The sequence below is a fragment of the Urocampus carinirostris genome, chromosome 7, assembly GCF_059441175.1.
Source record: "Urocampus carinirostris isolate Australia breed hairy pipefish chromosome 7, RoL_Ucar_1.0, whole genome shotgun sequence".
NCBI classification, from domain to species: Eukaryota; Metazoa; Chordata; class Actinopteri; order Syngnathiformes; family Syngnathidae; genus Urocampus; species Urocampus carinirostris.
Genome location: NC_142355.1, coordinates 22,071,618 through 22,095,555, shown reverse-complemented (window position 1 = coordinate 22,095,555; position 23,938 = coordinate 22,071,618). Strand labels below are relative to the sequence as shown.

Genomic DNA, 23,938 nt, shown 5'->3' with positions numbered 1-23,938 from the left:
GTGATAGTCTTTTCTTTATCCACTTAGAGAGCAATTAAAAAATGTTTTCTCTTGCTGGGTTAGGTGGTAGCATAGGTGATATAGTATCCTGTGGGGTCTACAAATGGAAACTATGTCACTTTCATAACTGTTGGTAATGTTGTGAAATGTTGTATATGCACTTATATGAGTGGACAATATCCTTCAAGAATCAAATGACAAAAAAGAAAAATGCCCTGCATCTTCAAACTGTATAGTGGTGTCAAAGTTCAAATACCACTCAATCCCGTTGTCTTTTGAAACTTTCAATTTTTCTTCTTTTAAATATATGTTTAGCTTTTTTTGCTCAATATTAAAAAGTTCCCATGTTGTGTCGAATGCTAATAAAGTCTTCAACCTTTCCCACAGGCGGCTCATAACAGATTCAAAAGTCAAGTTGAAGTACCAGCATTTAATCACAAATAGTTTTGTAGAGGTAAGTCCTCGCAATCTCTCTTGACTCTTGTTCACTGGTGCGTTCAGAGGTGGAAGTTTAGTTTCTAATAAAGTCAAAAGTCTCAAACAAGTATGAAGTTACTGGGACAAAAAAGTAGGTCCAAGGTTATCATTGGATTTTAAAAGTAAAAGACATTTTTGCCGAGCAAAGTTCGATGGTCTCAATTTGGGACGTATGTGGATTTGAATCCAATGCCAACTTTTTTTATAAAGGTCCAAAATACCTGAAGGTCTTTAAACATGAACCCATAAGACAATGTACTTTCATATGTGGCCCCAAAATACAACTGCACATCAACAGCACTAGCCACAGTCTCATGTCGAGGAAAATGTATAACAATTCCACGAGCATAAGATGTTTAGGGGGAAAATATGTTTTTGGTTTTGGAAAGTTAATGGTAGGAGTCATTAGTTTATTTAGAAAAAACGTATTTACCTGTATGCGGCCAGTATGTTGTAATCAATGACCAATCTGACCGTCATTCTCAGTGCAATCGACTGCTGAAGTGGTGCCCCGCTCCAGACTGCCACCACGTCGTTAAAGTCCAGTACCCAGATGCCAAACCAGTGAGATGCAAGTGTGGGCGACAGTTCTGGTAGGAGAATAAAAGCATTTTTTAAAAAGTATTTTACTAAATCTAGGTAAATGTTTCTTCATGTTTTTAATTTTACTGCAGCTTCAACTGTGGTGAGAACTGGCACGATCCTGTCAAATGCAAGGTACAAGCAATTATTCATGAAACGGTGTGTTAGAAAAAATTTTGATAGCTGAGACCAATTGACTTTTGCAGTGGCTGAGAAAATGGATTAAAAAATGCGACGACGACAGTGAAACGTCTAACTGGATTGCTGCAAACACCAAGGTAGAGATGTCAAGCAACTGTATGAGTGAAACTAATCAAGTTTAAATCTACACTTTAGCTTCAAATATTTGGGTCATGACTGGTTTTGAATTACCACCTTGGATTGAAGTGTAAAAAGAAATCCTTGTTCAAGCAAATCATTTTGTTCCCTGACTCATTGGCCTGTGTCCTAGCTGCAGACAGTCTGACAGTGAGTCTGTAAACACTGATAAATCTCATGCTAAGCGCAGATCAACTGAGAAGGCTCTCTGTAAAATGGGTCGGGTTAGAGATAAGGGTGTTGTATTCCTATTTGTGTCAACATAATCAGCAGAAGGAACCTGTTCCCAACTCGGTGACATTGTGAACTTTGTTCATATGCAAAAATTAACAATTGAATTTTCTGGTTTAAAGGACTGGGTGAATAATCAAATCAATTGGATTTTTCTTGTCATATTGGGAATTCACTACTTGAAAATCGGTTAATTTGAGGGAACACATTCTAGAATTTATTAGTACTAACGATTATTTTGATAATCAATTAATTGGATGATTATTTTTTTGATTAATCGGGTTAAAAGAAACACATGATTAATTTCCTCTTTATTCAGGTATTGACATTTTGTGGACAAATATTAAAATTATTCAATTTTAAACAGTAGAATAAAATCTTTTTGTCAAACAACAACAAAAATACATACAATTGTATGCTACACACACGGTTCTACATAAAATGCGAAAAAGGCATCTTCGTTTAAGGGATATAAGCTTTTGGAACAAGAAATAAATGCAAATGTGAAAACCCAGTAACATGATTTTCAAGCAATTAACAAGCAAAATGTAACCACTATCACCCTTGCTAAAATGCTAAAATGTTACCATGTCAGTGAGGATCATGTTGAGGAGGATCCCCTCAGTGATGACAGCTGCTTGCTGTGGCGTGCATGATGTCTCTTTTTCATAATGAAGCTTGTCGATGTTTGTTGTTTTCTAATGAGATAAAAACATAGAGTATGACTATTATTATGGCACAATTTACACAATAATAGCTCAGACTTAGGCAGAAAAGAAACTTAATTCTTAAACTTATTAACACCATTGTGTGCAAGTTGAGTTTATTTATATATATATATATATATATATATACAAAGCACAATTAAACAATGCTTTGGGCACATGTTTATGATATTGTTTTGTTCAGCTGATTTTCTTTCGTGTGTCTAGTTCAAATAATTTGTTGTCCCTTTTTGTTAATTAATGGTTGGTACTGTTTTTTTTGTGTGCTGGGCCCAAATTAACGTCATTCTTTTATTAAAAAATGGGGGAAAAGTATCTCACACATACTCACAGTCACTATTAGGCTAGCAAGCAAACGCTAGCACAGGGGTGGCTTACCCGGTCCTCGAGAGCCGCATGTTTTGGGGGTTTCTCTTCTCCAACTCAGGAATGCAATTTTTTTAGCTTGTTAGCAAGCTGTGAGGGAGCTTGATAAGGATCCAAGCTATTGGATTCAACTGAATTGGAGCAAAGAAACTCAAAACATGCAGGACATTCAGCGCTTAAGGACTGGATTGGCCACCCCTGCGCTAGCACATCAAGCGAGCGACCAGACTAACCTTATGTTTCCTCGCTTAATTACTGACTTTGCCAGAAATTTAAACTTGCTGTTTAATTTTACCACCATTGTTGAAAAGTGGAGTTTTTTTCCATTAAGCACGATTAAACACTGCTTAATATGATTTAACTCACTAAAAAAACTATCTCTCTCACACACACACACACACTCATTAATCTGCTAAAAAGCAAACGCCAACATCGACTAACTACCAGACACGAAAGTTACGTTTCCACACTTAAAAACGCAAATAACAAACAAAAACAAATAATGTGGTGAATTACCCTGCAACTAAACTCTCTTCATCATCGTCGGTGACTCAATTTTTTTTTTGGGTTTTGATTGCTGCCTCAGCATCGTGGTGCTCTCACGCCTTATCGCTTTTTTGTTTTGTGAAGCATGGAGTGCTCCACACTTTTGCTGACTTCAGTTAAACCGTTTTCTTTGTGTCCATCGTGTTTAACGAGTTGTATTTACTGTAGCAATTAAAAATGGCGCTTTAGTTTGCACTCCACCTCGCTCTCATTTGCTCTCTGACTTCGCTAAGTGTGGCATCACTGGCTCCGTGTCGCATAAATCGCGCGACACAACAAATAGATGAACTCATTTACTGGCAGCGCTTTTAATCAGTGATATGATGGAATTTTATCAATTCGTTGTTGAAGCTCTGATTTGAACCGCTCAAAACTAGTGCTGATTACCGTATTGATAGCATTTACGAAAATTCAGAATGTGTGGTTTTTAAGACTTTCTTTAAAAAGACACTTGTTCATTTTGGGAGTCAAATTTTTTTTTTGTCACGTGAAGATTAGGAAAAAAACTGGGTTATGTTTCTTTGTTTTAATAATATTATCGCCCAGAATGACAAATCTAAATGGAACTCTTTTGGGTGTGTCGTCTAGCATTAAAACAACAATTAACAAAAGTAATGTCTTGTGACTCAGCTCAGTTGTAGTAAAAACATTCTTTTTATATATCTATGTCACCGAGATTGAATGTTTTAGACATGACTCTGCAAAAGTTATAGTTATTTCTTTATTATTAAATATTCTTCCTATATTCTTGTAGGAGTGTCCTAAGTGCCATGTGACCATTGAGAAAGATGGAGGCTGCAACCACATGGTTTGTCGAAACCAGAACTGCAAAGCGGAATTCTGCTGGGTCTGCCTCGGACCTTGGGAGCCCCATGGCTCTGCATGGTATGTACTGTGCTTGGTGTTTTTATCTTATCTGTAGACTCTACACCAGGGAGGTTGCAAACTACAGTCTGCGGGCCACATACAGGTATTTTAATCCAGCCAAACCAAAATTTTAGATATATAATGATGAACATGTACTGCTAATAATATTTTTTATTTTTTAGTGCCACTCCCTCATACAATATATTTATTTCATAAAGCATTAAAGTGTACGTCACCCAACACCAAAATTTGAATAATGTAAATTTCTTGGCTTCATGTTTGGGTACATATTTTTTATTATGTATTTATCACATATACAAAAAATTGTGTGCTAGCCCTTCAGCATTGTGAGATTTTATGAAATGTGCTTAAAAAAATGATATGAAATGTGCTTAAAAAAGAACATATTTTCACAACTATAAGGCTCACCTAAAAGCTTTACTTTTTTTTAAAAAGCTGACCATACGCATTTTGTATGGTCTCGCAACTAAGGCAAGGAGCCGGCGAACAGATTTTTCCTGTAGGAGAAGTAGTCCACGGTGTACGCTGGGATATATATATATATACCGGCGTTTCATTTCCTCACCAATGTGTCAAATGATCATTTGAATCGGTCACTATTGGCTAAAGTTATTCGGGGATAAAATAGGCGATCCTTTTTAGCATTTACAAGCTCGCATAGGCTAAGTGGGACAAAACAAAGCCTTCAAGATGCGAATCACATGTTTGGTTGCTCTAGGCCTGGAGAAAAAAAACATTTTTTTACACCTGTTGTCTGTATTTATAAACGGGACTTATGGGGCTAAACAGACAGCTAGCAACAAGCAATGTCTATTGATGCATGTTTCTCGGCGGATTTTTTTATTTTACTTGTCGGCATTACTGCGTGTTTTGGAGTGCGTAAATAGTTTACACGGTTGGACCTGTTGCACTCACAGATGTAAGAGGACCATGGTTGTGTATTATTATTGAATGTAATGGCTGGAACACAACTTTGGTGAGCTACCCGGGCTTTATATTTTTCCAGTATCTTGTTTCAGATTGATCTTGATGTTTCTGTGATGATTCTATTTTTTGAATTCAATTCAATTCAAATTGTTTGTCATAAGCACGTAAAGCACTACGTTTTCCTGCACAATATAATTCTTACTTTGCTGTCCACACAGTTGCCAGTGACAAAGAAAATAGAAACTAAGAAATGGTTGGCATTTCTTGAAGAGTTTAGCCTTCTTAATGATATGTGTAATGACGCATTTGAGTGATTGGTGATATCGTACATACACCGTGTCCGTACGTGTCCGAGACACGTATTTGCCTCTTTGCGAGCCGTCGGATTATTAAGGGGTTAATAAGTTTGACTGAACTATCTTGACTGTTTAGTTGAGGTTCCTACTGTAGCGCCTTATAGTCGTGAAAAAAAAAACGGTAATAGGGTTAGTTCTGTGTGTTTTAAAACTAATTTGATTAAACAGTGTATAATGTACAGTGGCATCGAACCGCGAGATGACGAATTGCTGCGCTAAAATTCTGACGAAGACATGGTTAATCTTATCTGTCCCGGCTGACGTTCAAAGTAACTGTGCGGGTCAGATGTATCGACATTTCGTTCTGTATACACGTGTATACGAATGACAATAAAGTAAATCTGAATCTCTGATAAAGAAACAACTAAATGTAACAATTTTTTGAGGTCTATATTTATTTATTTATAAGAGAAAAATTGGATAGGCTTACATATTTTTTGGTACATATGCAAGTATCAGATAAAGAAAAATCAAATCAATAGACCATTTTATTCCTCCTGGCCCGTCCACTATCTAATCAAATGTAAGTTATCCCACCAATGTTCTACACTTTTTTTTTTTTTTTTTTTTTACATTATTGGAGCCTATCGTGTTCTACTGTTAAAGGTCTTTTTGTAGTTCCTCTTGGTGAAAATAATAATATTGATTTAATGAATGCGCAAAAAAAACGTGATATTTTTTTTTATAATGTGCATTTTATACATAGTTGTAGGTTGAGAAATGTGCATTTATTTTACACAACATGAGCCTGACCTAAAGAGCCGAAGTTTTTTTCCGCCATCCTGCTTGGGGCATCTGAAAAAAACCCAAATGCTTTGGTGTAGGACTTGGCTGTCAGAATAAGGAGAAAAATGGTGTGTTTTGGTCATTTTTAGGCTCCATAGTTTTTATTTTTCCACTGTGCTTTTCAGCACTCGTTTTTGGTTGCAGAACGAAATAAAGCGACTTGTAGTGGATTCATAATACACAATGTCCCTTTCACCCTGTTCCGACTGCATTTTTTATTTGGTCACACAGCATGGGATTTTGGTGCACACAGATTTTTGGCAAACTTCACAAGGAACCTTTTACACTTAATTGCTGCAAATTAGGGATCGACCAATTTCGGGCCGATACGGATAATTATTATTTAGATGTGGCTGATAACTGATATTTGGAGCTGATGTTCATTTGCTGTGAAATCTTTAAAGTGGCGTAGGAAATTTTTGATAATGCCAAAAGAAACAGAATATTTGTTATAAATTCAACTAAAACTTAAATGGCTATCTTAAACCTTTTACACTACTGTAAATAAATGAAATGAAATGATCTGCATTTATAGACTTCCCAAAGCGCTAAATGAATAGATACCCAAAAAGTTTTTTTTTTTTTTAAAATCAAAATCAAAACATGAAACAAATACAAATTAAAATTACATTACAGCACAGTAAACATAAACGAGTTTCACATAATGTGGAAAAAAGGATAAACAAAATGATAAAAATATTTATTTACCGTTTTTCGAGCTTCTTTGTTTACTGTTCCTCAGCAGTAATTTTTGCCTTGCGTTTCTCAAAAAACGGATCCAATGACGTTTGCTTATGCCGGATTGTGACAATCCATTGGGAAATGTGCGAGGCAGACACCATCATAATGAGCGGTAGCCCGACCTGTTAACACTTTTCTGGGTAATTCCTTTCCGCAAAGTCTGATACTTACTTAATTTTGCCAAACTGTATTTAATTTGGGGTAATGTAATGATGGCTGCATTCTCCTCCTGTTAGTAGCTGAACTCCTCCTGTGGGGCTCCGTGTTTTCATTCCTTTCTATTACGTCTTGCTTTGTTTCGATAGCCAGAAAGTCTCTTACTCTTCCCCTTGCACACTCTTGTGCACGTCTTTTATGGGGTCTATTATAAATGATGGCTCTTCGTTGCGGTACCATAAAGCATGAGGTGGACACGAAGAGCATGCCGGGACTCACGCATACGTACAGAGTTTCCATGTACAGCTCTTGGAGCGGTGAATGGCAGCGTGTACTGTACTTTGATTTTGACTTTGTATCCTGAAATGCTTTTGTAACTCCAGCCAATATTTTCCCTTTCAGGTACTTTGTAACCTGAAACTTTTGTATGTAGAGACATCTATATGTAGAGGTACCACTGTATTCTAATGTATGTTGCCTTTGTTGTTTTTTTCTATATTTGTGTATAAACCCTTGAAGGGAGACGTGATGTCGGGGAGGAGACTGGTTAGGAAGTCTGTGTGTGAACGAATGTGCATGAGCTATGGGCGAACGAATCTCCTTGATCAGTGTGTTTTTACCAGTAGTTATCTATTAAATCGACCATCAAACTTCATTAGCAACTGTGTTCATTTTTGACTACACGTAGGGGCATCGCAATATTATCAGTGGCTTTATTTTTTCAGATTCAGATCTACTTTATTGTCATTCTAGTACACGTGTATACAGAACGAAATGTCGATACATCTGACCCGCACAGTTTCTTTGAATGTACAGATATAAATAAAATGTTGTATTGAGTTGGAGTATTGAGTACTAATAATATACTAAATAATTATGGCTATGTATAGTATTTTACAGTAGTGCAAATAGTGCAAGAGGAGCAGCTAACCAGATGTGCAAAATGGGCAGTCAGGTAAACAGTAACAATAACACTGTAACAATAACACTGTAAGTACAATAGTGCAGAGAAACAGATGTGCAAGGAGTGGCTAGCTATAAAGAACTGCCAGTAGTGCAAAAAGTCAAACAAAACCAACAGATGTACAGATTAGCAGCAGTTTAGATTTACTATGTGTTTGATTGACCATTTAACAGTCTAATGCCCAGGGGGACAAGACTATTGTGGAACCTGGTGGTCCTGCACCGCATACTGCAGTACCTCTTCCCAGAGGCTAGCATGTTGGGTAGTTGCTGCTGTTTGCAGTGTTTGGAATCGGAAAAAGCTTTTGCTTCAGTGGATCCGAACCGGTTGCTTATCCAATCAGGGCACAGGGTGGATAGGGAGGGGAAAGAGGAGGAGTGACGGAGAGAGAAAGAGAAATAAAACGGCAATACTGGTATCTGCAATTCACAAATGTCGGTGCCGATAATCGGCCTGCCCGATAATTGGTCGACTTCTAGTGCAAATTATTGTCAGTTGTTCCTTGTTTTAAAACACTTTCTGCGTTTTAGGTACAATTGCAATCGCTACAACGAAGATGATGCCAAGGCCGCCCGAGACGCTCAGGAGGTAAGATATCTTGGAAGGCGAGCTTTTTTCCTTTACAATCCTGGGCTCATTGTATGCTTTTCTGAAGCGTTCGCGGGCGGCCTTGCAGAGGTACCTGTTCTACTGCAACCGCTACATGAACCACATGCAGAGCCTGCGCTTTGAGCACAAGCTGTATGCTCAAGTCAAGCAGAAAATGGAGGAGATGCAGCAACACAACATGTCCTGGATCGAGGTGCAGTTCCTAAAGAAGGCCGTGGACGTGCTGTGCCAGTGCCGCTCCACGCTCATGTTCACTTACGTCTTTGCCTTCTACCTCAAGAAGAACAACCAGTCCATTATTTTTGAGGTAAGACAGAAGTTACCCTGATATCTGTCTCCATGCTCATTCACGTTCATCATGATCTTGTTTTTCCACTTGCTTTGTTTCTTTTGTGATTCCTGTCTCACTTTCACTGACTCGCTTTTTTAGTTTTTGCACTAGAGGAATGCCTCTATCCAAGCTTATATAAGTGAGCATTTAAAATCGCAGGCTTGAAAAAAAGGACACATATTCTGTGAATAGTTGCCAAAATAGTTTTTTGGACCATGTATTTGTACTCATTTGTATACTGTAATCCCAGCTACTGTGCGTTTTGTACTTGCCGGGCCTCCGTGCAGAGAATCTGCGCAATCCATTATCCCCAATCGCATATGGCTGCGAGTGAGGGGAGGCAAGTCGGGCCTCGCGGCTCTTTTTCAACTGCGCTTGTGCGGCCACGATCCATTATTCCTTAAAAGTAAATAGTCTGCATTTATATAGCGCTTTTCAAGTCACTGAAGACCTCCCAAAGCGCAATCCCATATTGTTGTGAGCGGGGACCGTCTAGAGCGCACTTTTGCCGTTCTGGCTTGCCTGAAATAAAATGCTTGGATGTGGCTGCGCTACATTACCACCATTTACTATTGCTGAGTACAAGGACCAACAGAGCGCTTTTTAGATTTTGGCTTGGGCACGCCTAAAGCGTGCCATTGTGGCTTGTCTAAAATTAGTAGCGATTCCTTATGTTCAGTGGACTACTGCTAAGAGTAGGAGTCGAGCAATTTTGTGTCATGCATAGTGGCTCTCTTTTTCCATTCTTTCTGCCCTGAAACAAACAGCATCTGTGCGGCAGTGATCTATTATCCCTTGTCGACTATTGCTGCTCGCGCCGGCTGGCAGATTCTGTGCTTAATCAACCACAATAAACAAGGGACTGCAGTCAATCACAATGTATTTTATTTTTATTTTAAATCATGGAGTCAACTTCAGGTATGGACAGAAAACAAAGTCCTGAGAACTCACCATTGGTGTGAGCGTTGGAATAATTATAGAATAGAATAGAATAGAATATACCTTTATTGTCATTGCTACAAATGGGCTAACATATTGTGACAACGAAATTGGGCATGACACTCCAGTTTTACACATTCATAGTGAGGTATGAGCAAGAAGATAAAGGAACAGAGAAGATAATGTTATAAGACAAGGGGGATAAGGCTATAGTTATAATTTACATGGTATTTACACAAGAAATGTCGGCATGTGGGATGTTACATACAGGGTTGTCGTGATAACGTTGGTATCGTAACGGTTGTGCAATATTGCATTTGGTGCAAAGTCATCATAGTGCAAAAATAGTCAGCATATGCATTGGTGCAAACATAGACATCATAGTGCAGAAACAGGAAATGGTCAGACATTGTGCAATTTGAGCATTAAACGTAGTGCAGTCGGCATGTGCAAGAACAAGACATGAGTAACATTATATTCGTATGAGGTAGTGTTGGCACGAGTTTTCAGTTTTTTTGTGCGGTGTCTGTTTGAGCAGTGAACAAACATAGTGCAGACAGCATGTACGTGAGTACCATTTTACATACGTGTGAGGTAGTATTTTGCAACAGTTTTCAGTTTTTTGTGCGGTGTCTGTTTAGGGTGGTAATGGCTGTGGGGAAGAAACTGTCTCTGAGTCTGTTCGTTTTTGCTTTGTGTGACCTGTAGCGCTTGCCGGAAGGCAGCAGGTCGAAGAGATGGTGGCCGGGGTGAGAAAAGTCCTTGATGATGTTTTCTGCTCTGCTAAGGTAGCGAGAGCAGGCAATGTCCTCCAGACTGGGCAGAGAGCAGCCGACGATTCTCTGGGCTGTTTTGATGATCCTCTGGAGCTTTTTCCTGTCTGCTGCTGTGCACCCAGAATACCACACCGTGATGCAGTATGTTAGGATGCTCTCCACTGTGGCTTTGTAGAAGGACACCTGCAGCTGCTGTTTTAGGTTATTTTTCCTGAGCAATCTCAGGAAGTGCAGTCGCTGCTGGGCCTTCCCTACCACCGCTCTGGTGTTTGCAGACCAGGAGAGGTCGTCGGAGATGTGCACGCCCAGGAATTTGAACGAGTGGACTCTCTCTACACAGTCTCCCTTTATGATGAGTGGTGCTGGATTCCTGCCATTCCTTCTGAAATCCAGAATCAGTTCTTTTGTTTTTGTGGTGTTCAATATGAGGTGGTTTTCCGAACACCACGTTGAAAGTGACTCAACCTCATCCCTGTATGCCGCCTCGTCCCCTTCAGAGATGAGGCCGATCAAGGTGGTATCGTCAGCGAACTTAATGATAGTGTTTGTGGGGTGGGTCGGTGAGCAGTCGGAGCTGTAGAGGGTGAAAAGCAGGGGGCTCAGTGCACAACCTTGGGGGGAGCCAGTGTTCAGTGTTAGGGTGGGAGAGACGTGGGTACCGAGTTTCACCGACTGTGGGCGGTTGGAGAGGAAGTCCATTATCCAGTGGCAGATGGAGGGAGAGAGTCCTAGGTGTGCAAGTTTCTCCACCAGGATCTCCGGGATAATGGTGTTGAAGGCTGAGCTGAAGTCCAGGAAGAGCATTCTGGCGTAGCTCCCCCGGTGATCCAGGTGTTTCAGCACGGTGTGAAGTGCTGTGTTTATGGCGTCGTCAGTGGAGGGGTTTGCCCTGTAGGCAAACTGGTGGGGGTCCAGTGTGAGTGGCAGGGAGTTTTTGATGTGCCGGGACACTAACCTCTCGAAGCACTTCATGACCACAGGCGTAAGAGCTACAGGCCTGTAGTCGTTGAGGCTTTCCACTGCTGACTTTTTGGGGATGGGAATGATGGTGGAGGTTTTGAGGCAAGGTGGGACGGTCGCCTGTGACAGGGACCGGTTGAAGATGGTGGTGAAGACCCCAGCCAGCGGATTGGAACAGTCCCTGAGTACCCTCCCTGGTACTCCATCCGGGCCAGTTGCCTTCCTGGGGTTTATGGTATTCAGCGCACGCCTAACTTCGTGCTCCTGAAATGTGAGGGAGTTGCTGCTGGTTGTTGGTGGGTGTGATGTGGCTGTTTGTGGCCTACCAGCTTCAAAGCGAGCGAAGAACTGATTAAGGTCCTCAGCTAGTGAAGCCTCAGCCTCAACAGTTGCCAGGTTGTGGCCTCTGAAGTTGGTGATGTGTTGGAGGCCCTGCCACATCCTCCTCGGGTCATTCCTAGCGAAGAGGTGCTCGATCCTCCTTGTGTAGGCTGCTTTTGCTTCCTTGATGCCTCTCTTCAGGTCAGCCCTGGCCACCCCGTAAAGAGCCTTGTCTCCAGACCTGAAGGCGGTGTTGCGGTGTTTGAGGAGGGTGCGCACCTCGCTGGACATCCAGGGTTTTTGGTTTGGGTAGTTTTTGATTTTTTTATATACTGTGACTTCATCCGTGCAGTAACGGATGTAGGATAAAACAGTGTCAGTGAATTTCTGGAGGTCATGGTGTTCAAATACCTCCCAGCAAGTTTGATCAAAACAGTCCTGCAGCTTGGAGAGGGCTCCCTCAGGCCACGTTTGTATTGTCCCCGTTACAGGTTTTGTTTTCCTTCGGATGGGGGTGTATGAGGGGGTAAGGGATAGGCATAGGTGATCCGAATTTACTAGGTGGGGGAGGGGGGAAGCTTTGTATGCGTTTTTGAGGTTGCTGTAAACGCGGTCCAGAGTTTTTTCACCCCTTGTTGCACAGTTCACATGTTGATAGATGCCCTTCAGGGTTTGAATACTGAATACTGTAAGACTGAATTCCCTGTCGCAAATAGCTAGCTGCTCGATGACTGATTTACTGTAAAAGGTCTGTTACAGGTGCTATCGCGGTATTCAACACACGTAAGGCACACGTGATAATAGGGTGCGGGCTTAGTATATAATCCACGTGCCCACACCTAACCTTTAACTTTATCACGTTGTCTGCTACTTTGTCCGCTCCATACAACACAAGCGTACAAATTTGCGTAACTAAAAAAAAATGGAATATTGGCAAAACTGAGTTTGAATGTTGAACTGTTTAAACTTTTTTAAATCATCAATATGTGTTGGCATACAGACAGATAGGAAAAACATAATCATTGTGTGTGTGTGTTTGTGTGTATGTATATAATCTCATGTTGGTAATTGCACTACTTTTAAATGTTACTTTTTAAAATTGAGTGTTACTATTTAAATTTTATATCACTTTAAATTATTAAATTCAAACGAGGGTCTTTCACAGCTTCTTAAAATTAAAAAAAGTGATGATTTCCTGAAAGCTTCTCCGTTGGTATCTGTAAATAATTCTTCGTTGTCAGACAGATTTGAATACATTTCTAAATGTATTGCAAAATAATTTTACGAACAAATAATTATAATCCAGCACACGCTTGCAGTAAATTCTGTGCTCACGTTTGCCCCATTATTTTCGTTGTTCCTGTATAAGTTATGGCTTCTCCCAAACGTTGGCTACAATTTGCTACTGGAGACACAAAACTAAATATAAGCATATAGAATGACCGCCTGATTTCAGTATTTTATACTTGCAGATATGGTTTAGATGTGAGGATATACAGTTGGAAGAATATCAGTTGGGAGAAATTGTGTGTTCTTGAGAAAGTGTCACCATAACTGTACTCTGTATTACTTTGCATGTAGATCTCAACATCCAAGGCTTGTTTATTTGTTGTATTCGTCTTTTTGTTGCTGGCGAAATGAGGGTTGGAAATGATTCACGAGAGACGACGCAACTGGCAAATGTCAGTAGATGTTGTGATTCGCATTTAAAAAGTAACGCACCATGTTACAAATGTTATGAATAACCAGTGTCATAGAATTATTACAAAACGTTACCCAACACCAGGGCAGACAACTTGCCTGCCCCATTTTCCTCAACTTGAAACACAATAAAACGACTAATCGCAAAAAAAAACCCGTTGTTGCAAAGTTAAGGATTGATAATCAGAATATATAACAGAACAACACTTTAAATGTATGTTTATTATAAATCTACTTATAACATTCATTGCAAGTATAAGACATTGCTGTTTTCCATCTGCCATCAGTATGTACCTGTATTTACTCATCTTCATTCATGCAATGTTTGCGTTGCGTCGTCGTCTGCTACAAGCCACGTTGAACTCTTTCCACAATGCTTTTAATGTACGTTTACGTTTTATAGCGTCATAATTTTTTTTAGCTTCTTTTGAATGTTTCTTCTGTGGCTGAGGTTTTGGCTTGATTCCTAACCACTTATTCATTGTAATTGTGTTCTCTGTGCGTCTAGTTTGGAAAATTATGCAAATGCGCGACCCTATATCACTCGGAATGTCCGGAAGCACAAATTTATTCTAGGCAGGCTTCTGATTGGCTGCCAAGTATGCAAACGAACAGAAATACTGAAATTTCCAAACCGAACAAAGATTTTTAAATCGGAATAAAGCAAACATTTGATGTGAAAGAAAATCTTTCGGGTTTTTTTTTTTCCTCCCTTGAAAAAGTTGTCAGGCACCCGGGAAGAGACATTTTGCAATTGTACGCCCGACGTAATAGATGCACGCCCCGGGCGTCCAGCCAGACGTTATTTCAGACACTGCAATAACGCATCACAGTATTCGTTACCAAGAAATGTAATTGCCTTCCAGGAACACATTCTTTTTGTAATGTGTTGCTCCCAACACTTTTAACAAGCAGGCTTTGGGGGGATTACTTTAAAAATGGAATCCCATATAGTTATTGGCTACCTGTTTAAAAATGTAATCCTTAACGCATTTCGAATACCATATCATGAGAGTAATGTAACTTGATTACTTTCAATTACCTTTGGATTACTCCAACATGAAATATGCTGATAAAGGACAAAATAGAATAAGATGATGAACAATGTAACCTTGAAAATGAAATGGAGGAAACCGAGAACAGCTTGTGGCTTGTTGTCCAACAAGAAAGTGCTCACATTTTAACCATGAGGTATTGTGTACTGAGCAAAACAAAACTTTATCTTTTTACATGGCCGATAAGATATGTTTTGTTTTAGTTCACATAAAGAGCACGTTAAAAACTCAATGTTGTTTTAAACACATGAAGGGGTTCAGGGACGTCTTGTCATCGCTCTCTCTAGTGTCAGTGATTGAAATCATGATAGAGCAATTCGTCCACCTGGCATTAGGGTTATGTAAATGTGAGACTCGTTAATGAGTGCATGAAGTGACGGAATGGATGCTGTGGAAGAGGGCACTCGCCTCCAGGCATTCAAATGCATTATTCTTTTATTTTTTACAGTATGTTCATACTTTTTTGTTGATGCTTTATTCTTAGTTCCACTTGATTTACATAGCACTTTTCTGTTAGTTTAGCAAACTTTTTGGTCATGTTCATGTTTTGTAGCTGTGGCAGCTGCTGGGGGTCCTGAGAGTGAGCACATGTGTGCATGTGTGTGGATTAAATGATTTATAAAATATACCTGTAATTTGACAACAACCTCAAACCGCAACAACAACAACCGCATTTTCTGTAACTACAGCGGAACCTTGGTTTTCGAACGCCTCTCAGTTCGAACAAATCGGTTCTCGACCCAAAATTTCGAGAAATTCTTGCTTCGCTTTTCATTCAAAAAATCGGAGTTCGAACGCCGGTACGCTAGGGGCGACGCTGAGCGGCGTACGAGTGTAGATTGCCCCCACCCCTCGTGAAGAACTGTTGTCATGGCAACGCGCACTCCTTTTCTGTTTTCGTTTTTCAAAAGCGGTGAAGGGAGTGTTTTAACCCCTAATTATGCCTCGGAAGAAGGTTGGTGCACGCAGCAAAGTTGCTACAGGTGAAAGAAGATTAGTGCGTACAACTATTACATTTAAGAAAGAAATAATAGCAAAATATGAAGAAGGTGTGCGAGTTTCCCTTCTTTCAGGAATACAGCATGGCTTCTGCCGACCGGTAAGAAATCCTATTCATAATTATTTTCTTTAACGTTTAACCGCTGACCACTTGTTGTGGAGACCCGGGTGCTACATGACGTGTAAACGACCTGATTTTTTTATTTTTACACGTTTATGTTAGCGTAATCTTTCGTACGGAAGATTACGCTAACGCGAACGTACGATTAGCCTGGGTTAGCTTTACGTTAGATATTCAAGATAAACATTCAGGGTGTTGGAACGGATTAAAACAATTTTACATTACTTTTAATGGGAAAAAACGGCTCCGGTGATCGTACTAATCGGTTTTCGTACAAAGAAATTGAACGGATTATGGTCGAACCGAGGTTCCACTGTATAACAATACAACAAAACAATACAATTAAATTTTTTTGTGTATTCTCTAATGCCGTGACCTGTATTCCTTGACACTCCGAGCCTGGTGAACAGTGACCCCAATTTGTAGCGTGAGCGTAACCGGTCCCACTGCCTTTTCAGAACAACCAGGCCGACTTGGAAAACGCTACCGAAGTGTTGTCCGGCTATCTAGAACGAGACATCTCACAAGATTCCTTGCAGGACATCAAGCAGAAAGTTCAAGACAAGTACAGGTGAGTTGGAGCGGGACAAATTTGTATTTGTTTTGAGATCGGCGCGTGACAGGCTGCGGTGTGCTTGCAGATACTGCGAAAGCCGGCGGCGGGTTCTGCTGCAGCACGTGCACGAAGGCTACGAGAAGGACTTGTGGGAATACATTGAGGATTGAGGACACGTCTCAATGCTTTGGACTTTGGAGACAAAAAAAAAACCACGAGCGCCGATGCAATTGATCAGGGCAGTATGGACGGGCCTTATGCTGCCTCGCTTTTGGCAAACGTACCACTTTTGCATCCTTTTCGTTAACAATAACAATATTGAAGTAAATTATATTTAAATAAAAGGTAGAGTCATGACAAAAAAAGAAAGTGTACTACAGTATTGTTAGCAGCAGAAAGTCCATCTTAAAAACAGACATTCTCTTTTGGTTTGTATTGTAACACATCCCCTCAGCTTTTACTTCTTTTTTTGTTTTTTGGGGAGCAGGGGGGCTTGTGAATCTTTAATTTTCCCCCATTAGTGTGAAAATGTTTTAAACAGCTTTAACTGTCTTGGCCACGTCTGACGAACGTGGCGAGGTCCTTTTGTGTGCTGGGCTGATTGTAAAGGGGCAAAGACATTTCATGAAAAAAAAAAGTCTTGATTTTGTAAATAGTCATATGCATGGAAGTAAAAGGGCAAGTGTGGCTCATGTTTGCAGCGTTTTGACCTATTTATTCTTTACATTGGCAATAAGGAGATTAACAAGCTGACATCAACGTTTTCGAAAGGTGTTCAACCGGAGTCCGCCCAGCTGCCCAATAAAACTTCAGTTTTGTTTTTGTAGATCATTTTTCGGAGACTTGAGTGACATTCACTCTGTTTTGTTGCTGTCCCCCCCGCCCCCCAAACACGGCTTGAGGTTGCCCCAATCGCACATTGGGCACAGAGTGATGCGGTGCGGCAAAGTGTGCGCCATAGATGGAGTTATAAAGCGTTTGAAATGGACAGATGTTGCTATGGTAAGACAAAATCACGCTTGTGTTTTTCCAATTTGGCAATGTAAGGATGAAATGTCGGTGCCCCGCCCTGCGCTGCTGCAGGTTGTGGACGCTCTGCCTGTAAATGCTCCCTTTCGCGTTTGTGTGGAACACGGCAACCTCCGAAACGAGGGCGTGCATGTTCAGGCTCGGATCAAAAGGCTCGGATTTGACAGAACAACCCTTGTCTAAAAAAAGATAATGTTTCTAGTACTATGGGGGGTACGGTTGTGTCCTAAAATGCTTCTTATGTGTTCAGACTTATTTTATCCTAGCAAATTATTAACTGTATTGTTTATTTGAATAAATGTCATGAGAAAATTGCAGGATTTTTGTGTCAGTCATTAGAGTAGATCATAATATCAGTTCAAACAAGGTACTTAGCTATGTTGGCCACCTAGAATATGAACTTGCTGGAAATTCTGTGCAGTCCTGAACTGGAAATAAAGGGAATGGTTATATTTAAAGGGACACTGTTGTAATTGACCACTAGATATTGCTGTTTTTCCTGGTGCAGGGCTGCCAACATTTTCACAGAAGGTCAAAACTAGTACTCTAAGTAAATTGGATGTCCGACTTCTTAGCCTGATGTGACATAAAATAAATGTAATTGAATGATATGTCAAATAAATAACTACAGTTTAATGTCAAATAACTCATTAAACACATTGCATTTGCAGTGTCTGATATAACGTCTGCCCGGGACGTGCATCTTTTACGTCGGGCGCACAACTCACTAAAACTTCTCCGCCCGGGTGTCCGACAACTTTTTCAAGGAAAAAAAACGAAAGAAAAACGGATAAGTGGTTGGGAACCAGGCCAAAACCTCAGCCCTAGAAGAAATATTCAAAAGAAGCTAACAAAATTTATGACCCTACAAAACGTAAACGTACATTAAAAGCATCGTGGAAAGAGGAGTTCACGTGGCTTGTAGCAGCCGACGCAACGCAAACATTGCATGAATGAAGATGAGTAAATACAGATACAAACTGATGGAAGACAGAAGTCACATACATGCAATAAATGTTATAAGAAACTTAATTTTGAAATGTTTTCCTGTTATATATTCTGATCACCAATCGTTTATACTTGCAACAGTGGGGTTTTCTTTGCGATTAGTCGTCTTGTGTTTGTATTGTGTTTCAAGTTGTGAAAATGGGGCAGGCAACTTTTCAGAGTTGTCTGCCCTGGTGTCCGATAACTTTTTGTCAGTTTCAGACACTGGCATTTGCAGTGAGAAAAATGTTGTTCTGGAGAGGGATGTGTGCCGCCAGGCTATACTTGCCTCAAGACACACTGCATGATAGACAACTCACTCTTGATGCTAACTCAGTCATGGCTTGGGTCAAAAAGTACCAGGCCTTCTGCCAACTACCATAAGAGCGTGACTGTTAGGAAGACACTAGATTGTGTGGTAGGAACACCTTTACCACTGCGACATGGAATGTCTGCAACTTGAACCAACAAGGAAAGTTGAAAAAAAGTCATCGAGATGGAAAGATACTCTTGGGATCTTTTCGGTTTATGTGAGACCAGATAAAAAAGCTTTGCCAAAATGGTAACTGATGACGGTCATGTTTTCTATTATAGTGGAGAAGCTAACGAGCACATGTAAGATGTGGGATTCCTCATGCACAAAAATATTGAGGCTATTGTATTAGCATGTTGCCCAGTCTGAGGCAGGCTCATCACAATAGATCTCAGTGTCTCACCGTTCAACATCGGACTTTGATAACTCGGTTCGAGACATAGTAGAGAAAGCGCCCAAGAAAGATCCTGCAAGGCGACTGGAATACCCAAATGGGTGTGAATGCTTATAGAGACTGGAAGAAACATACACACATATCTAGGAGCCGATTCGGGAAGTTTTCCTGACTTGGTCAAAATAAACTTCCCTGTTCACCTCCAGAAGGTCAAGAAGTCACGGAACCCATGGGTCAAGTTTGACCTGGATCGAGTAGGGACCCGCAGGTGGTCGAGAGCTTCCAGGCCTTTATCGGCGGGAAGTTTGCTCTTTTGCTCGCCGACGATGACTGAAGCAGCAAAATACATTGTAGGAAAACAGCAGAAGAAAATAAAGCCTTAGGTTCCAAACAAAATTCTTGAACAGTGCGAGAATTAAAAAAGAAACAAAAAGCCCTGGAGGAGCAGCCAACAAGAAAATTAGAAAAAGTTTGAGAGAAGCAAAGGAAAAATGAATCGAAGACTAAGTTAGAAGAGTGCCTCAACAAGAACAATTCAGAGAAATCCTTCTGGATTGTAAAATACCTCACACAAACAAAACAGGGAAAAGTCAGCAGCATTCAGGATGAGGCAGGGAATAAGCAAACTGAAGAAAAGGAAATCATGAATAGATGGACAGAATACTGTTCTAAACTTTACAACTCCTGAGGTGGTTAAGAATTCCAGCCTAGGGGGGAAAGCGATGACTTCCCTATGCTGAGAGAAGATGTAGAGGCAGGAATAAACTCTGAAGAATGAAAAATCTCCAGGAATCGACAACATCCCATCAAAACTCAAACGAAATGGTGGATGTGCAATCTGTAAGACATCTTAACAAAGATTTGCATAAGAATCTGGAAACGATGACCATTCGCATGGACAAAATGCTAGTAATTTTGCCACCAAGAAAGGAAACCTTCAGTTATGATCCAACCATAGAACTATCAAGTAAAGCAAGTAAAATGATGCTAACGGTCCTGCTGAACAGACTGAAACCACAAGCCGAAAACATCCTAGCTGAAGATCAGGCAGCTTTCAGGGAGGGAAGGTGCACTACAGAACAGATTTTTAATCTGCTCATCCTATGTAATAAGTTTTATCAACAACAGAGAAACCTCTATCACGTTTTTATTGAAGACGTTTGACAGAGTATGGCCAGCCGCTTTATGGGCCACCACACGGAAGTATAACATGGACAAGAAACCTGTTCAGACCATTGAACAAGTGTATGCTAATGTCAACAGTGCGATACTGATCAATAGTATCATTGGACCGTGGTTTCGAACCACAGTCTCTGTAAGACTAGGCATTCTCCAACCTTATTCAACATCTTCCCGAAAAGGATCATGTCTGAAGCTCTGGAACAACGTGAAGGTACAGTTGGTATTGGAGGACACAACATCACTAACGTCCGTTTTGCTGATGATTATATCCGGATTGGCAGGAAACGAACTGGAACTTTGAGATCGGGTTAATCGCTTGGACAAAACATGAAGGCAGTACAGTATGGAAATCAGCTCAGAAAAATCAAAAGTAATGATCAACAATCCCCAATGTGTCACCACAAACATCACCATCAACCACAGAGAGCTTGAACTTCTCACCAAATTTAAATATATTGGAGCTGTCATTTAAGAAGAGGGGTCGGAACCAGAAATCATGGCCAGGATACCTTAAACCACAGCCGCACTTGCCTGTCTTAAAACCCATCTGGAGGAACAAGAACATAGCCTTGAAATCAAAGATCAGACTCTTGCAAGCGCCTGTTACTTCCATCATCCTCTACGCTTGTGAGACATGGACTCTCACAGCAAAACTGGAAAGGAAAATCCAGGCAATGAAGATTGGATGCTACAGGAAACTTCTACGCATCAGCTACTGAGCCCATGTGACAAAATGGTGTGCAACACTATCAGAGGACTCATTGGACCCTACAAAGAACTGTTGTCAACTGTGCAGATGGAAAGTTCAGTGGTATGGTCACATCACAAGATCAGGACTGGCCAAGATAATTATCCAGGGCACAGTCCAAAGGGGCAGATAGAGAGGGAGACTGAAAAAGAACTGGCCCGACAACATTAATGGACTGGTGCCAACTTTGCCACGACCCAAGAACAGGCAAGAGTTGTGTCCTCATTGGTGCCCCGACGACCCATGTGGTTAAGGGATTTTTTGAACTCTGAATACATAAATTATATAAACTCGATATATAAAAATATTTGGAATAGTTTCTCGTTCCTCAATTACACTCTTTGCCATTGATGCAGAAAAACTCTATTGACTCTGAGCCATCACTTGGCAGGTAAATCATTGTGTTTAACATAGTATTTGGTCAAAGTACTATTGACCATGAGTGTAACCAACCCGTTTTGGGGGAGGCTTAAGCCCCTCTTATGTAAACCCAAGCACTCCTCAAATTTATAGCATTTTTAAAACTGTTATTCTTAATAAAGAACAGGATATTCTTTAAATATGATGAAAAACCTTACATCATGTTTTTGTATTTCTTTCTGTATGACAAAACAAAAATGTCATCGAGTTCTGTCGATCACAAACTTGAGGTATTGATTAATTCATGTTTCCCCACTCACACACAGAATCAAATTTGCAATTTATTCATAAATAAAACTGTTCCACATTTACAGAAGGTACTTAAACTTAACTGAACATCAAGACCAAAGGCCAAAATTGTTTAGGGCTCTAATGTACATCATTCAGTTCCTTCATCTCTGTCAAGTTTCCCTTAAGCCTCAAGATTTCTCTGGTTTTCTTTGGCTGCTCTTCAGTTTGTTTGATTTTGCAACGAGGTACAGTTTTTTTCAGCTTTCTCTGCATTCCTGTCAGCAGGTTTTCTTTCTGACCCTCATCTCTGATATCTCTTCCTCACTGTTTTCCTTTTCAGTTCTTTTTGTTGATGTTGTTTTGTAAGTCTTTCCTCATCAAGGTACATATCATTCTTTCGTCCTGCAGCAGATGCTGAAAGGAACGTTTCTGTCGAGTGCACTACATAGTGCAACCTCCCAACATCCCGCTCATGGTTTTTAATGACCCGCTGAGCCACCAAAGAATATCATTTGAGGTTCTCCACCATCATGATCTTTTAACAGAAAACCCCTTCTCAACAGACGCCTGGCCATGTGATGGTCAAGGCCAGTCGTCCAACCCCCCATAGATTGCAAAATTCTGGTTTATTGGCTAAAAGTTTATGGTAAAACTGATCGATCTTACTCCGGGGAATCAACTTATGGAATGAATCCAAAGCCAACATCAGTTTTGTGCTACAGGTCTTTAAAAAAAAAAAGCACTGTATCTAAAAGACTAAAAGAATTGACTGGACTGAGAGACCGGGCGGCCTCACCACCCCAACCGACCTGCAACCAGCCGACCACCGAGGCAAGAGACACTCAGCAGTCCCCTCCACACATAGGGTGGCAACAGTAGAAACAGCAGCACCCAGACCATAGGGCCGACCTGCAGCGCTAGAGCCACCCATAACACCAGGGGATGCCTGCACAGCCAAACAGGAAAAAGCAGTAGCCAGGCATCAATGCAAGGTTAACCGCCAACCAAATACAAGGAATGCAGCCACAACCAGGCGAATGTCCAAAACCACACGGAGAGGCCACCAACAGGAGGAGGTGCTAACCAGAACACGGAGGCTTCCACCGCAAAAGGCGGAGCAGGATGACGACGCAGCAATCCGAGGGAAAGCGCTGGAATTGTTTTATTACCATATCATAAAGCGCAGGGTTGGGTAGGGTTACTTTAACTTGATTACTTTCAATTACTTTTGGATTACTCCAATACCAAATATGCTAATTTAAGACAAAAGAAACTAAATATGAATACAATTATGACTCACAACATGTGGTAAGCTTTCTCTCCTGGCTTTGATCTCCGGCAAAACTAACATAAAATGCGACAGAAACAAAATGAAAATAAACCCAAACAGCTTGCCAACATCATTTTTGCCGTTCCGTGTATATTCCGTTACTCCCCGAGCCAGCACAAAATGTAGTAATTGTATTCATATTTAGTTTCTTTTGTCTTTTATTAGCATATTTGGTATTGGAGTAATTCAAGAGTAATTGAAAGTAATCAAGTTAAAGTAACCCTACCCAACCCTGATAAAGCGCACCTATAAAACCAATTTGGCCAGAAACCTGAAAGCACGACTTATAACTCTACACCTTATCCTGCAAAGTACTGGTGGATAAAATTGGATATGCATACATTATTTATTCGTGTTTTACTACCAAACTAATGGTACAGTGGCTTGCGATACTATTTGGCCCCCTTGAACTTTGTGACCATTTGCCACATTTCAGACTTCAAACAAAGATATAAAACTATTTTTTTGTGAAGCATCAACAGTAAGTGGGACACTTCAAAGAAGTGGAACATACTTTATTGGATATTTTTAACTTTTTTTAACAAAAGATGACAAAGTGGGTGTGCAAAATCATTCAGCCACATTGAGTTAATACTTTGTAGTCACCTTTTGCTGCAATTACAGCTGCAAGTCGCTTTGGGTATGTCTATCAGTTTTGCCGATCGAGAAACTGATATTTTTGCCCATTCCTCCTTGCAAAACAGCTCGAGCTCAGTGAGGTTGGATGAAAAGTGTTTGTAAACAGCAGTTCTTTCCACAGGTTCTCAATTGGATTGAGGTCTGGACTTTGACTCGGCCATTCTAACACCTTGATATGTTTTTTGGTGAACCATTCCATTGTAGCTTTTTCTTTATGTTTTGGATCATTGTCTT

General features: G+C 40.5%; 1 protein-coding gene across 1 annotated transcript in view; it reads left to right on the top strand.

Annotated features, from left to right (window-relative positions):
* Window positions 1-17,775, top strand: part of arih1 (ariadne ubiquitin-conjugating enzyme E2 binding protein homolog 1 (Drosophila)) — a 28,185-nt gene extending 10,410 nt beyond the window's left edge. Inside the window, exons 9-17 of the mRNA XM_088340163.1 lie at window positions 388-454; window positions 964-1,070; window positions 1,152-1,194; window positions 1,266-1,337; window positions 4,000-4,130; window positions 8,594-8,651; window positions 8,719-8,979; window positions 16,334-16,446; window positions 16,517-17,775. Coding sequence (XP_088196289.1) covers window positions 388-454; window positions 964-1,070; window positions 1,152-1,194; window positions 1,266-1,337; window positions 4,000-4,130; window positions 8,594-8,651; window positions 8,719-8,979; window positions 16,334-16,446; window positions 16,517-16,601 — 937 coding nt within the window. The 3' untranslated portion in view covers window positions 16,602-17,775. The remainder of the gene's footprint in view (window positions 1-387; window positions 455-963; window positions 1,071-1,151; window positions 1,195-1,265; window positions 1,338-3,999; window positions 4,131-8,593; window positions 8,652-8,718; window positions 8,980-16,333; window positions 16,447-16,516) is intronic.
* The last annotated feature ends 6,163 nt before the right edge of the window (window positions 17,776-23,938 follow it).